Source organism: Manacus vitellinus, unplaced genomic scaffold (assembly GCF_001715985.3).
Source record: "Manacus vitellinus isolate BGI_N305 unplaced genomic scaffold, ASM171598v3 scaffold_15_pilon, whole genome shotgun sequence".
NCBI classification, from domain to species: Eukaryota; Metazoa; Chordata; class Aves; order Passeriformes; family Pipridae; genus Manacus; species Manacus vitellinus.
In genome coordinates this window covers 7584470-7600239 of record NW_021939122.1, presented here as the reverse complement: position 1 = coordinate 7600239, position 15770 = coordinate 7584470, and the positions used below count along the sequence as shown (strand labels likewise).

The 15770-nt window shown below is 38.3% G+C and overlaps 1 protein-coding gene across 3 annotated transcripts in view; it reads left to right on the top strand.

Moving 5' to 3' along the window:
- PANK1 (pantothenate kinase 1) overlaps positions 1-15770 on the top strand; it is a 35316-nt gene that overhangs the window by 11262 nt on the left and 8284 nt on the right. For all 3 annotated transcript variants that reach the window (XM_018069150.1, XM_018069148.2, XM_018069147.1), the window contains exons 3-4: positions 6919-7271; positions 14077-14330. In XM_018069150.1, the coding sequence (XP_017924639.1) occupies positions 6936-7271; positions 14077-14330 (590 nt within the window). In that variant the 5' untranslated portion in view covers positions 6919-6935. The remainder of the gene's footprint in view (positions 1-6918; positions 7272-14076; positions 14331-15770) is intronic.

Below are 15770 nucleotides of genomic sequence, written 5' to 3'. Positions count from 1 at the left end.
CTCTGGAGCGTGGGAAGGCTCTGCGCGCTTAGTCGGTGCTCGTTTTCCAGACGTTGTTAGAATTAAGAAACAAGTAGATCTGGAAACCCAGGGCAAGCTATTCTGACTGGGGGGAAAAATATGTTGCAAACACGTTACATTTGTAATATGCTCCTCAGAAGCATCTCCTGTATCTTTTGGTTAGTTGGTTTAGGAGGTGTTAGTGACCTGGCTGTCTATTTTCAGGCTTGGTTTTAAGGCTGCGAAATTCAAACACCCATATTTGTGATATGCTTAATTTTATACGACTTGTTGATTAATAGTTTTACTTGATTATAGCTAACTTCTTATTTGTAAGTGTGGAGGTATTGAATAATTCCATAGTAAACTCTAGAAGTAAAACAATCTGATGGAAAAAGTACTGAATTTCTTTGCACTCTCACTTTGCTAGCCCTTCAAATAAAGGCAACAAATGTTTGCTTCTTTTTTAAAAATTCAGCATGTTCCAAAAGGGTAATCAGGGGTAGTCAGGATCAGAGCTGCCCGCTGCCAAGACTTAAAGATGTTTCTACTCAGTAGGAAGTAGTGTGCATTCACCTACTTTGGGGTTTTTTTCTTTGTTTTGAAATGAACATTTAAAAAACTTGTCTGTATAAGCAGAACAAAATATTCAGAAACAGCCTTGAAGAGCTGCAGCTTAATGCAGGACTGCACATTAGCCAGTGCCTTTTCTGGCTCTTTAAATGTTTTTGCTCAGCTACACACACCACTTTCCCTTAGAATGTTCTCTGATTGATTAATCAAGTACTGCTTGCGTTACCTGTTGATAGTTAATTTAGTCCTCTATGAAATTTAACATATCGATGACCAGATCATTCTCTGTCACAAACTGGTTTTGTAGTCTTTGACCAGCTTCACGTTTTCATTCATGAACAAAACCTGCAGAACTTGGACGAGCTTACATTATAATTTGGTGTAACTAAGAAGAGTCAGCACTTGCATATCAAACTCTCCATAATAGTAAAACCTATTTTGAAGCAAAGAATAAAGCTTTTAGATATTCGTGTAATCACTTGATTGTGAAAGAATGAGGATTTTGGGTTTTCCATCCAATCTTGAGGGGAAAAAGAACCCATCAGAGTAAAATTGTAGGTGATTGACTCCATTGCTTAAGATGAATGACAACTGAATCTTCAGTTGTGGGGTTTTCATGAAATGACAATGGGAAGTGCTTTGTCGAACTATTTTGTGGGCATTTTCTTTGCTAATTAAAATGCATGAATGCTTGCAATTATACTTTTTAATTTATATAGTTTATTTTTTACCAGAATAAATTCGAAATTATTAGTTGTGCAGGAAATTATGACAGGACATTGTCACTAGCTTTAAAAATTCTTGAACTATTACTCAAATTGTTCTAGTACTGCATAGTTTTCCACTGCATCCTCCTCTAGTGAATACTACACAGTACCATTTTACTGTTTTTTTTAATCCTGGCCTTTGCAGATGTTTGTTCTGTGCTTAAGGACACATTGCAAAATGAAGTGCAGTTGCCACATGGCATGTGAGACTTCAGTATAGATTGTGGGGTTTGCTTTGTGTGGTGGTGAAGATAATGAGATAATTGGCATTTCCCAAATGAAACCTATCTTTCTGTAGCAGTTATTCTTTTAATATTCTATATTCCCAAGTCTTTTTCCCTTCTGAGAAGGGAAGATTCCCTGTGAAACCAGTGTGCTTTGCTGACAAGCCTGTGGTGAGAGAAGACTCACCTAGTGATACTTCTGCTGAGAATCTTGTCTTTGTTTTTCCTTTAGTTTAACTAGATGGGCTGTCAGGGGTGTTAGGCTTGTGTCAGTTTTGTGTGGATAAGTTTTGTGTCAATATGTGTGGATGGTTGTGCCTGTTTAACAAACAGCTCTGTGCTTTTGAGTTTGAATTTTTTTGGGTTTGATTGGTTTGGGTTTTTTTGTTTGGGAGGTTTTGTGATGTGGTTTTTTTTCTTCTGGTGAGGAGGTAGACATTAAATAAGCCCTTGTTGCTGAAGATTACCTGGAAGGCTTCACCTGATACATGTACATGATTTATTTAGCTCTAGCTTTGTAAGGTTTGAACAAACTTCCATTACTAAGAAGATATAATTAATTTTTTGAACTACATATTCTATTTTTATTCAAAATTTAAAAAATCTTCCATTTTATGTGTTTTTAAAACAGGAAGAAGTAATTGAAAAAGATATGTAAACTATTATCAGTTTCTGTTTTTAATAAAAATCAGCTTTCAGAGGCTGTGAGAATACTATGCCATTTTATGTGTGTCTCTTGATTTTTTTTCCCTGTTACTGTTCTTGGCTCTCTCACCTCTACCGGATCCAATTAAAAAAGTTCTTAGACCATCAATGTCAAGCAATGCAAATTAAATGTAAATGAAGTAATAGGATTTCAACATAGGTGTGCTCAGAAAGAAAAGCAGCTGAACCTAAGATATCTAATCTATCTATGACTAAGATATCAGAGTATTGACACCCCCATTCAAATTACTGATTAAAAAAATAGAGATACTGTCCCTTATTTGAGGAAATACAGGTCTTGTAAGAGAGATATACAAGCTGAAACAGTTTTGGCCAAAGAAGAAACTGCTGCAGGTTGGTCATGAATAAATCTAGGGCCCAGGTAGAAAGAAGAAAGTTCTAACCAGAAGGATTCAGGCACAACCTCTTTCTAAGAGTTGAGGAGTAAAAAGATTCAGCTAACCTTGTGTGGTAGTTGTTTAAATGTATGAAAAGGATTACCCTTGGTTATCCTCTTAATGGGGGTAAATGTTACTTGATGACCTAGGAGTTCCCTTTGATTCTTGCTTCCCCTGAGCTCTTATCTGTGATGAGAATGTTGTGATTTGATATTTAACTTCCACATGCCCTCCTTATATCCTTATATTGTAAGCTAATGGTAAGATTTTTAAAAATCCGGTGTGTTGAAATCTGAATGTAATAATGCCTTGTAGAAATAGCCTGATAGGTTCATACTCTTGCAAGTTGATGCAGAAACTAGGTAAAATGTGTCATGGAATTTCTCATGAGTGAACCTTTGCCCCAGATAGCACAGCTGTTGGTGTGCATCAGATTACCTAGTTATGCAATGCTGTAGATACCTTCTGTTTGCATTGTCACATGCTTCTTAGCTATATTTTGGACTAGTACAGATTTTTATCTCAAGGTAACAAACCCGTAAGTAGTTATCACTTACCTACAGTTTCTTAACATAAAGAGAATTCATTTTCTTAAGAAGACAAGCAGAGTCTTTGACTTATGGTAGTCTTTTAAGAAAACATGGATCATGTTGATGCTGGGACCTAGAAGTAGATTTTATGGCGTTATTTTTTATGACTTACTGCTGTGTAGCAATACAGTCGAATAGTTCTGGTTTTGCCACAGTAATAACTTCTGTTGATCCTATAAGTATGTTGCATACCTACTCCTGAAAAGAGAGAAATCAGCTCATGAGCCTCATCAGACAACTTTAGTTAAAAAGCATTTCTGCAACATATCCAGTGTCTTCATTGCTCTTAGTAAATCATACAATTTTGACTAACTGCAATCAGCCTAAGATGGTCTGTGATGGATTTTACTTTCCCCTCCTTGCTTTCCTGGCTTTTTATAATTCAAGAAACTGGATATTTATTCAGGTTATCAATGAAATGCTGGACTTTCAGTTTAAAGCAAACCAATAAAAAACCCAAACAAGCAAAACCAATAAAAAACTACCTCCACAATTTTTCTCCCATTTTCCTGCAAGTCTGTAGAGACCTTATCTATACTTTTCATTCTTTGATACCCCCTGGTTGTAGTACTGGGAGCTCTGATAATTTTGATGGCCTCTGAATCATCTTATTCCATGTATTCAGAGAGGCAGCAAAGCCCAGGAGCGCCTTCCAGTCTGCCTGCACATTCCCATGAGCACCTCATTCACTGGCGTTAGGAAAGTTGAAGTGTATAGGTACCAGCTGAGATGAATTATCTGGATACTGAAAAGAACTGATGGTGTTTCAGTTTTGGAACATATTGATAGTAACGAAAGATACAATGAATGTTTTTTTAAAATGATGACTGGAATACAGAAGTGTGTTTACTGTCACTCCTGTTGTACAGAAGTTATGTGAATTTCAGAGTGAATTTCAGGAACCTTGAGACTTGTTTTTTTTCCTAATTGGTCAACCAATCAAGATAGTTGTTGTTTTTATTGCAAGTGATTCCAACAGATAGTTGGTGCTAAAAGCTGTGAAGAAAATTAAGGTGCTGTTCTGCATAACTGAAATACCCGTTTTTGCTGACTGATCTTGGGCTCTTTATATATGCTGAAGAAAACTGCCACTGTTCTGAAAGCAAAGTTCCTTTCTTTCTGCAGCTCTCCATTTGGCTCACAAGAAACAAAATGAAAGGAACTTAGATTCCTAGAGAAAATAAACTAAAAAAAAAAAAGTGTCCTAGTATTTCTGCTTGCTTTTTAAATGCAAACATTGTATGTTGCTATCCCAAGAATTATACAGACTTGAAATAACTTCATAGTTATTTTCTACAGTACTTAATTCTTTGTGAATGATTTAGTTACAACTCCTCAAAATCTTAAGATATGAAATTAAATGTCTTGGCAGTCATTCATGAATAACTCTCAGCTGTTAGTACTTCACACTTTTATTGCTGGTCTTGTGTTTGAATAGGAAGATGGAATGCTTTTTCCCTCTCTTACAGATGAAAGCTACACTACAGCTTTAAAGCAACTGTTGGTGCAGGGTAGAGTGTTGCAAATTTTATGCCCTTAATGAAAAATATCGGAAGTTGGCTTACACTTAGCTACGGGCTGATTCTGTATCCCATAGTCCAACCATGCTGCTTTTAAAATTAAGCTTCCTGCTTGCCTAGTTAAGATATATCTGAGGAGGAGCCTTACTGTTCCAGTGGGACAGGTAATTAAAGTTCTCAGTCACTTAAATAAAGATTTGTGTAAATCGCAATGGGATTGGCGTCCTGAGCTCCACTGCATTAGAATGTTGTGCAGTGTGGACCAGACAGCTTTTGCATAAATATTTACCTTGTGCTTCCAAAATGTTTGACTTACAGGTTAGTCTATGGTATCATATTTTTCCTCTTTAAAATAAAGCCTGTTTTAAAAACACTTGTTTTGAATTCTTCCCATTTCAGGGAGCTCTAATGTATCTGCGTGGGATGATGTATCTTCCCATACTGCAAATTAGACTTAATTTCAGTGTCTTGCAGCTTCTACACCATGGAAAAAAAATTAGACCTTACAACAGATGCTCTTAGGTACTCTTAGAAAAACTGAACTGTAAGCAAGCTACTTCATTGCTTGTGCATTATGCCTGGCTTGTCCTTAGGGAAAGTGCGGCAGAAACTGATGATTCAATTACTTGGCATCCAGCAATGGAGTGAAATAACTGTTTTAAACATCTGACACTCAAGGATTGGTTTGAGCAGGGAGGGTGTGTTAAAAAATGTGACTTTGAGCAGGGAGGGTGTGTTAAAAATTGTGACTTTCGAATTACTCAACCAGACAAGAATGATGCTGAGACCCTTGTGGTAAGAAAAAAAAGACTCTAAGCTTCTTTCAGTCTGATGCTGAGTAATTTAATAGTGATCTGTGATCACATGAGGAAGGACAGTGTGATCAGTACCTCCTATACTTATTAATATCTTTACTCCAAGTTGTTTGCTTTTAGGTTCACTGGCAGAAAAATCAGTTATGCGCATGGTTTCAAGTTTGCATCAACACTAAGCTGGGATGCCTTAGTTGGTAGAATCACGTTTCTAGCAAGTCTACCTGATTCTCTCTAAAAGCAGGGAGGTGACTGTGTAACTGCTATTTTGGAAGTGTATCGTAGATGTTAGCCATATACTCAGTGCTTTTAATTTATTTTTTCTAAGAAACATCGCTAGCTGCCTCCTTCTGCACTGCCTGTGTATAGATTTTGTATTCTCACTTTTTATTGCTTCATAAAGTTACCTGGCTTACAATTTAAAATGTATGCATGCATATATAAGTGGAGCATGCAGACTAACCTGATTCAGTTAGAATCTTCTGTCTGCATGTTTTCCATAGTCATTTTCTCTTGCTATTAACAGAACAAAGGCTTTGGTGGACCTAGGCCAGCTGGGGCAAATATATGTATGCTGAGAAGCAAATAGTGGCATTTCTCTTGTGGTTGTATGATAGACTAACACATATACCAGCAAAGGGAATCAGTCTATGGTCAAAAGACGGGTCTGTCAATGGTAAATATTGAACATAAGCCAACTCACTTTTGGCTACTATATACCAGGGGTGCAGTTCCAACAGAGCTGCTGGTTCTGGTGGGTTGAAGTCTGGAGGCTTCCAGCATAATGAGAGTTCTGTATTGCTGCTCTTCAGACAGAGCTTTGTGACTGGAAATTCTGACTGGGCTTGGAAAGGCAACTGTAGATGTTACACAGTGGGAATATGACTTGAGAAATGTTTTTCTGTTTGGTTGTTTGTTCCTCCTCCCCCTTAGTGTATTGGTAGAATTGGTGCCAATTGGGTGAAACGCAATTGGTGCCGATTGGTGCCGATTGGGTGAAATGCAGTAAATGTGCTTTGTCAAGAGGTGCTGACTGAAGAGTAAAATGATTTCCTGGGGAAAAAATGTTTTCATTTTATTAAAACCTGCTTCTCTGCAGAATAATATTTTGAGATTTTCTTTATTCATTTTCTCAGCTGAGGCTTTATGAAGCTTTAACTTAGGTGTCCAATAAATGTGAAATGGACATGTGACCCCCAGCTTTCAGGAGCAGATGCTGGTACTGTGACTGCAGTGAACTGTCATTCAACAAATGATTTCAGTGATATGGCTAGCCTGTGTATTTATAGTGACTTTCTCTTTCTTCCTCCCCATCCCCTTTGTTCTTAGCGTTCCCATGGTTTGGAATGGATATCGGTGGAACATTGGTTAAACTGGTCTACTTTGAACCTAAGGACATTACTGCAGAGGAGGAACAGGAGGAGGTGGAAAACCTGAAAAGCATTAGGAAATACTTGACCTCTAATACAGCCTATGGTAAAACTGGCATTCGTGATGTCCACCTTGAACTGAAAAATTTGACTATGTGTGGACGCAAAGGAAACCTGCACTTCATCCGCTTTCCCAGCTGTGCCATGCACAGGTTCATACAGATGGGTAGTGAAAAGAACTTCTCCAGTTTGCACACTACACTCTGTGCCACAGGAGGTGGAGCTTACAAGTTTGAGGAGGACTTTAGAACGGTAAGTGAGCAGTTCATATGGGATCAGGGGGAAGTACTTTGGAAAAGCATCATGGGAGCCTTCTATTAAAATTTGCAGGGAGAATAACTGCGGGTTTTTTGTCTATCCTAACTGGTTAAGATTAACAGAATCAATTCACATTTGTTAATTGGTGGCATTGCTGAGAACATGGAGAGAGGAGGAGAGGGTATTCTACTGAAGTATTACTGTGCAGGATGTATTTAGTAAATGTGGGGTTTTTTTAGAGTACAGCTGTGGTGATCAAATGCTTCATAATCAACCTGAGGGTATGTTATGACAACACAGAAACCTTGACACTATACAGGCACCTGCAAACTGATTATCTATTGGAAAAGAAATGAAGCCATACTGACTGGAAATTTGATTCAGGTTCACTTCCCTTTGTATTAACATTCAAGCAGAGTAAAGTCAAGAGTCTTGGTGGAACATGGGGGAGAAACAAGGTATGGAAGCATGACGGTACCAACTAGCTTTTGATTTCAGTTCTGGGAATCTGCATCATGTAATACCAGATACAGTTGCCTACTTTGTAAGTAATTTTGTGTCCCTCACTCCCACAGCTGTAGAACTGAACTGGAAGTTACCTGGTAGCTATTACAGCTGAGCATTTCTCTCTGTAGCTTTGGCTGCATCTGCCATAAATATGCAACTTACACTGAGGGACCAGTCTTGTCTCAGCTGCAGTGTAGTTGATCCAGCACTGGAACCATAGTTGAAGTTCAGGCTGTTTTTCTATCTGTTGAGCAAATATACAAGATCACATAGCAAATGACTGGTGGACTTCAGCGTGAAATCCCATGTCTCTGCAGGGTTGGTTAACATTCAGTGTGCTACAACACTTGCAGGTAGTTTAAGAAAAACCCTGTAAAGGCTGGCTGGGGAGTTTTGTTGCATAATGCAATCAGTGAAGTGCACTCACACTTAAGTGAGTGCTTTGGACACCTCTTCCAGCTATCCAGTTCCACACCGTCCTTTACAGCAAATGTTTCTTGGCTCAAACTTCAATATCCATGGAGAATTACAGAAGAAAAATACTATCCATTACATGAAGGTTTGCTTTCTTAATCTCTCTCAAAGGCCTGGGTGTTCTGGGTACTGGCACTTGAATTGTCACACTTCATTAGCCATTGTAACAGCAGCTGGCTACCTCAGTGTGTTCTGCTGACTGTAAATTGACACTGGACAACAGCTTCAGGACTGCTGAAGCACTGAAATGTCTGTTTCAAATATTTGATCACTAATGCACCTGTAGAAGTAGAGAATATGTGCCAAGTCTAAATCTGGCTGTTGCAGGATTCAGTATTGTATAATGCCTTATATGGAGGAGACTTTAAATGTTCCTGTTTATTACTTAGAAGCAATGTGGAAAAACTAAGGTATGTTTGTGAATGTTGTTATTTTCATTTAAAAATTCTGGCTCAATGCTAGGAAACTCATGGTTTGATCTAGCAAACATGCTTTTGTTCTGGCCCTTTATTTCCCTATATATATGCTTTTAAGTTATTTATCTTTCATTGTATTTCTCAATGCTTATGTGACTTCTAGAATTGCGTAGATTTAGGACAGATGCTCCAAAGTCTTGCAAAACAGCATTCAAATCCCAAAGAAGGAAGCCTTCTAAGATTGCAGAAGCTTTTTCTCCTTAAAATAGACAAGTAAACACCCTGTTGTCACTTGCCTGTTCCATTGTCGAATCCTGAACCCCTAAACGGGTTGAATAGGTTTGATCTAGACGTCTCTGTTGCTTTTGTGTATTAAGAAATAACATAAAATGGTGAGGCATCTTCTGTTTACCTTTAGCATGTTTTCTGTGCCATAAAAAGGCAACTAAATCTACAAAGCTACCTAGGTTTAGCTATTTGACCTCCCTCGTGTGATCTGCAGTGCTGGATAGGAGGAGACCTGAAGAAGTCTCTGTGGTTTGCTTGGTGATTGCCAGCAGTAATGATCAGTAGCTTGGCAAATCATGTGATTCATTCTTAACATCTGAATGCTTCCCTTAGAAGTAGGAAAACTAACTCTATTCATTAAACTAGGCCACAGGAATATTTTACCAACCATATGAATATACTTAATGTTCATTGAAGAGAGCATCAGAAAGTATTCACCGAAAGGACTATTTCCAGCTTAGGGTTTTTTTTCTTGATTTTCATTTTGTTTTGGGTTTCTTGGGGGGGGGTTGTTCTTTTTTGCTCCCTTTGTGAATGACTGGTCTTTATGGCTGGCTGTCTTTATTTTCAGGTAACAGCGGTGTTAAGGCATGGGTGAATCTGATGCCTAATTCTGATAATCCTTCCTCCTTTCCCCAACATGTTCTGTCACTTCACATATTCTATAAATACTCAAATGACCACTTTTGTAAAAGTAAGGAGTACTTAGACTTGTTTGCTTGTATATCTGTGATAGGAATCTCTTCATGCTCTGTGACTTCTCCATGATAGCATACGTACATTACTTGCCCAGAAGTTTGCTGTTGATGTAATGAGGAACAAATTCTTAAGCTGCCCCTCAGTTTTGTGAAGCAACTCAATGTAAAGGATACATGAGGGGGAGAGAAGAAAGAACTATTCAGACCTTTGTCTAAAACCCACACTATTGCAAAAATTGTGTTGATTGCAGTGGCTCAAAGGTGGGATCTTTGTAATCCTTTTCTAAATAGACACCTGCAGAACCTGACTTGTCTTGAAAGAAATTTTACTGCTAATTTCAGTGGGAGCAGGGTGTTGGCCAGAAGAACCCCATTGACTTAGTCAAGAACATTTCGGACAGGAGAGGAAGGAAGTCTCTTACCAACACAAACTCAGGCCTTGACCTTCCCCATAACCTGTAATGAAAATGCTTTAAAAGTGAGCTTGGCTGTTGGATAGTGATTTCCTTGTGCCAGTTACTAGCTGATTCTAAGGCTTGACTGCGGTATGAACCAAATGCCTGATGACTTGTAGATTGTATTTATCTTAAAACAAATAAACTCACCATCCTGTGTTGTAGGATGAGTAAGCTGTGTAACTTAAGTTAACATAAGACACTCAAAAGTCTTCTTGCTTGAGGAGGCTGTGCTCAGGCCGTAGCTGCTGGCCTGTAGTGTGTAGACTGGACTGGAGTTGAATGCAGCATCCAGAGAATGCGTAAAGTAACCATGACACCTTCTGTAACTATCACAACAAGAAGCTAGGAAGCTCTTCAGAGGAAGTGGGGAGAAACAATGTGCATCTCTTCCCTGTCAAGAGAGGGGAGAGATCCCTACAGCTAGCTGGGCAAGAGGGCAGACCTCTGCAAAGGATTCCAGCCAAGTGCTTTTTTTGCCCAGAGCTGATTACAGAGTGAGTCTTGTCTTCAGCCTCAGTGAATGCTGGATATGTGCTTGCATTAGACTTTGTCTTGTTTGAATGTGAGTGGTTTGTTTCCCAGCTCCATAAAGAAGCAGGGTTGGGGGCTGAAGTGAAAATAATCAAAATATAAAGAAAGCAAAGTATGTCTTTATGAAAGTGGAGGAGAGGTAATGGGAGGGAGATGGAAGGAAAAGCTAGATCGTAAGCTATTCTAAGAAATAAAAACTGGAGCAATGCCCAGAAGACATAAAAGCCAGATTGATATAGTAAATGAGGCTGTTGTAATTGATAATTAAAAACTTGCAAGATGTTATGTTCCTAACAGTTTCTTACTGGAAAAATAGTCATATTTCTAATTGAAAGTTCAAGAGACAAATGGATTTGTAACTGTATCCAGGTTCAGACTTTCCTGTGCTCACCAGAACTATGTAACAGTGTGAACTGCCATGGGAGGAAGTGTTGGCTACTTTTACCTGCTTGTAAGCACGGCTGAAGTCCTAAGTCCCTCATTTTGATGGTCCTGGAGAGTTTCTTGAGATCTGAAGTGGTTGGTTCCCTTCCCCAGTATTTAAAAAAAAAAAAATTACAGTCTGGCTATAATGCAGAAAAATTATTCTTTTAAAAAATGTTCATATGATTTCCCTGTAACCATGATGAATTTTCCCTCCAGGGTCCTCTATACAACTTTGCTCTGCAGTTGTTCCTCTCATAGCACAACTTTCTGACATAACTTTTCTACAGAGACACTGTGCTGAATATAGTTACAGGAGTGAAGAGTAGAGTAAGCTGAACATTATACTGTCTGCCTTCACATTAGGAATTATAAAGAGCTGGGAAATACCTGCAAATGCATTTTGTAAATATTGTAGGAAAAACATCCAATTAAATGTGCTTCTATATGCAGCTTCTGGTTTTCTTTTTGCATATTTGTACCTAAACTTTGGTTCCTGCAAGGAGAAGTTTGTACAGCTGAAAGTTGAGGGTAAGTAGTGTGTGGTATGTCAGGTGATGGCAGCAGGAAGAAATGTTTGCCTACTTGCAAATTAATTACAATGGCTTCAGGCACATCTATTTTGCAATGCAGTTTTGCTGCTTTGAGATATTGTGAGCAAAGAAACAAATAGCAAAAAGGCAGTTCTGCAGGCATGGGAAGGGACTGAATTCTGACACTGGCTCTATCATGGCTTATTGTCCAAGATCGAGTGACCGCATTTCTTGCAACTTTCCCCTAATTTCTCTTTAGCAAGAACAGTGGTAGCTCACTAAGCTTCTTGGAGCCTTGGGTGTCTGGTGGCTGCAGAGCTTGTGGTTTTCTGAATGAAGGTGAATTGACATAGAATACCAATGCCAGTCTTGCTCTTTTCAGAAATTAAAACCAGACTGCTGCAACAACACAGGGAAATAGTTTTTCATTCTGCTATGAATATCATACATGAAAGAAAGCAGTAATAGAACTTTTCTGCTTACAGTATATCAGCTGTTAAATATAGCACAGAGGTATAAAAAGCAAAACAAATTCTAGTATGTCTTTTATACATGGAGGCCTGGACCTAATAAAACCTCTATGTGTAGTGCTTGAGAAAGAATCTGAGTAGTTTCTTTTGTTCTGTTCTTACAAAATTGGTGGGCTGACTGGAGAGTTTGTAGAATCAAGGATTTTGTCTGTGTTTTTGCACTGATACCAGAAGTGCTTTACTATTGGATTTGTATTGCTTGTTTGTGTCTTGGAAGGCCTCTGACTAGTGCTTACCTATTTGTAAAAGTGTAGCATGGATCATACAAAAACAGCTTGTGGCCAGGTATTTGTCTTACAGAAGAACAGAGGTTTTGACAAGTAGGGACCATAAGTCTGCTAATGACTTGTCTTTGTATAACAGTTTCTAGTTCAAGTCTTTTATGCTGTATTTCTGTGATTGTAATTTGCGTAGCCATGTGCTGACAAAGAAAAAAATATGAAGGGATTGCAAAAGTTACCAGAGGAAATACAGAAACAAGAAGAAATTATATCCACCTGTCTCTCTTGTCCTATGAACAACTGGATCTATATTGAGTCTTTGAGACTGCTGGTTTTTCTGGTCTTAATTCTTTTCTATGGTTCCAGGATTTGAGGACTGGCAAGTAGAACAAAAAGGCAGACCCAAAGAGTGAGCTGGCTTTCAGTTATGGCAAGCTGGACCAATGTACAAGTAGAGAAAAGACTTCATGGGAGAGATTTAAATAACTCCAAAGAATGTAACCTATTGGCCATGCCTGTTCCATAAAAATATCTTTCCTCTTTACAGTGATTTAATATAGCTTCCAGTATTAAAAATAGGACATAGTTACCCATTTAAGATTTCTCCATTAGCTGTTATAAAAACATCCTGCAATATGCAAATGTTTGAGAACCAGCTCTCTACTGTATAACTCTATTGTTTGTAGTACTGTTGCTTTTTTTTACTAGAAAGTAGAGTTATGTGAGATGGACTTTGCATGTGTGAGGATGCAAATGACCTCAAGATTTGAATGGGGAAATTTACAGGTTTTTTTGCTCCCTCTCCTCTACCTAAAACTGGAATGGAGACTTTCTACAGATTGTCACTGTATTCTGTCTTTAGAAACGGATGTGATTTCTAATTCTAGTGAACAGAATGCTATGGCAAGTAGACATGTCTGCTTAAGCACAGTTTTTGTGACCTATGAAATCTCAGAGGGAAAGTCCTTTGTAAGCTTTTTTTTTTTATTTTCTGTCTTCTGCTACAACTGTATTTTTACAAACATTTTATATTTATGAACATTTTGCTGGGGGCATGGGCCTGCCAATCTTTCTGTTTGGGTTTTTTTGTATGTTTTTTCACCAAACATAGTGAATACCCTGTTTTTCATAAAACATTTTAAAGTGCTCATGGTAATTTAAAGAAATAACTCTCAGATTACTGGTGACATACTAAAAAAAAAATGCACATCTTTTAAACATAATTCACTGTGTATTTAATGCATATTAACATACCATGCACATCTTAAAGCTTCTATTGAAAATTTCACTAAATTGATGGGAAATGTAGTTGGATGATGAGCTAAAGTACTTTGCATCCTGAGGAATGGTGATGTGTAGGCATGTGTCAGATACTCCCCAAAAGCTTCAGCTCCTCTTGGGCAATGAGGGGAAATAAATTTATTGCTGTAGAATGCTGAGGGGGAGAAATATTTCCTGCTTGCAGAGCAGAGAATGTCTCAAAGGCACGGGAACTAAATGGCATTACTGCATAGCACATCATTGCTCTGGGAGGTACCTGCTGTCAGGCAGATAGCAAACTTTTATTTCAGACTTCATGCTTAGATCTTTGTACTGTTTAAATAGGATAATGTGTTACTATTAAAGTGATCAAAGTGCTTCAGCAGAGCCTTTTGTCCTTCTTAGTGTTGTATTATACTAGGAAATGTTTATTTATTCATTTCTTGTTTTTCTCTTCCAGATTGCTGACCTACAGCTCCACAAACTGGATGAATTGGACTGTTTGATCCAGGGCCTCCTTTTTGTTGATTCTGTTGGTTTCAATGGCCAACCAGAGTGCTATTACTTTGAAAATCCCACAGATCCTGAACAGTGCCAGAAAAAGCCTTACTGCCTTGATAATCCATATCCTATGCTGCTGGTTAACATAGGCTCAGGGGTCAGCATCCTAGCTGTGTATTCCAAGGACAATTATAAGAGAGTTACAGGATCCAGGTAAATTTAATTTTGTTTCTTTTAATTCTCTTTTCTTTTCTCTTTAGTAATTGAACAGGTAGAACTAGACAGTGTGAGCAGTAGGTGCAGCCCTAAATTGTGTTTGTCTTTCCATTTCTTTTAAAAGCCAGTAGCAAGGCTGAAAACATCACAGGATTCCTTCAGAGTGGGGTCTACATAAGGGAAATCATTGATCTATTCAGCTTTAGATCTGCTTTAGTCTCTTGTTGGTGTTCTTACCTAGTTCCCATCTCTTGCTGTGAATTACTGAAATCAAGCTGTCCCAGGAAATGAATCTTCTCTCCCTGGCTTTGATCCCCTGGAACAGGCTGATCAATGAAATATGTTAGGGCTTAGTAGTTAGGATATGCCCAGCATGTAGGAAAACTGTGTAGACTTTATTTTGACACAGGAATCTCACTAGATCCCTTGTTTCCTTACTGATTGCACCTGTCTTTGGACTGTACTGGTAAGTTAAGGAATGCCAGTGTGTAAAGACTAGAATCTGGTTGTCTGAATTCATTGTTACTTTGTCCTCAGTGTGATTTTAGCCTCAGTCAGCTAGTGCTGTCTGAACTGATTTATAGGGTACAGCTGAGTTGAAATGGTCTCTGGCCTATGTTCAGTAAGGGATTTAGATGTGCCTGCTCTGTTTAGGAATTCAGGAGTTCAGTAGAGTGGATGCAAAATTTTGTTCTTAAGGTCAAAAAACCAGCCTGAAGCATGGTTAAGTTAGCTCTGAAGATTTGGAAACAGTGCTAACTTTTAGGAAAGCTTTTAGTTACAGTTGTGTCCATCCAGAGATGTAGCAAAAATACCAATAACTCTATCCAACTTTTTTCTCATACATGCAAACTGAATTGATATACTTCATTTTTCATAATCTAGTAATAGTAAAAAGAAAAGCAAACAAACCACCAAAACAGAAACCTAAAAAAAAATCACCTTTCAAAACAACAACTGAAGAAGCTTCTTGGAGTCCCTATAGTTCCTTCCAAACCTGCATTCTGTTCTTCAGTGCATGGTACATATTAAGCTTTCTCCTGTATATTGCACATGACTGCACATGTGTCTTCTGTTGCCTTATCTAGGCATATCTTTGTCACAATGGTAGCCATGAGCCATTTTTTTGTATACAGTACAGATGGACACAAGTTGAATGAGAGAAGTATCGGTCTTCTTGCAGTTCTGGTTGTTTTTCAAGCACAATAGTTTTGGCATCTGTAGATGTGCTTCTGATCCTTTCCACTGTGTAAGGAAAAACGTGACTGCAGTGGGTTGTTGACTTGTTATAAGTGATGTCTTGTGGCTGATGTGGAGAGCTTTCTATTGTTCAGACCCTGAGTATATTACAGTGCTACTAGATGTGTTCTAAAAAGCCCGATAGTCCAAGAGCACAGACTAAATGGTGTTCCTATCTGACCTCCCGTGCTTTTTCAT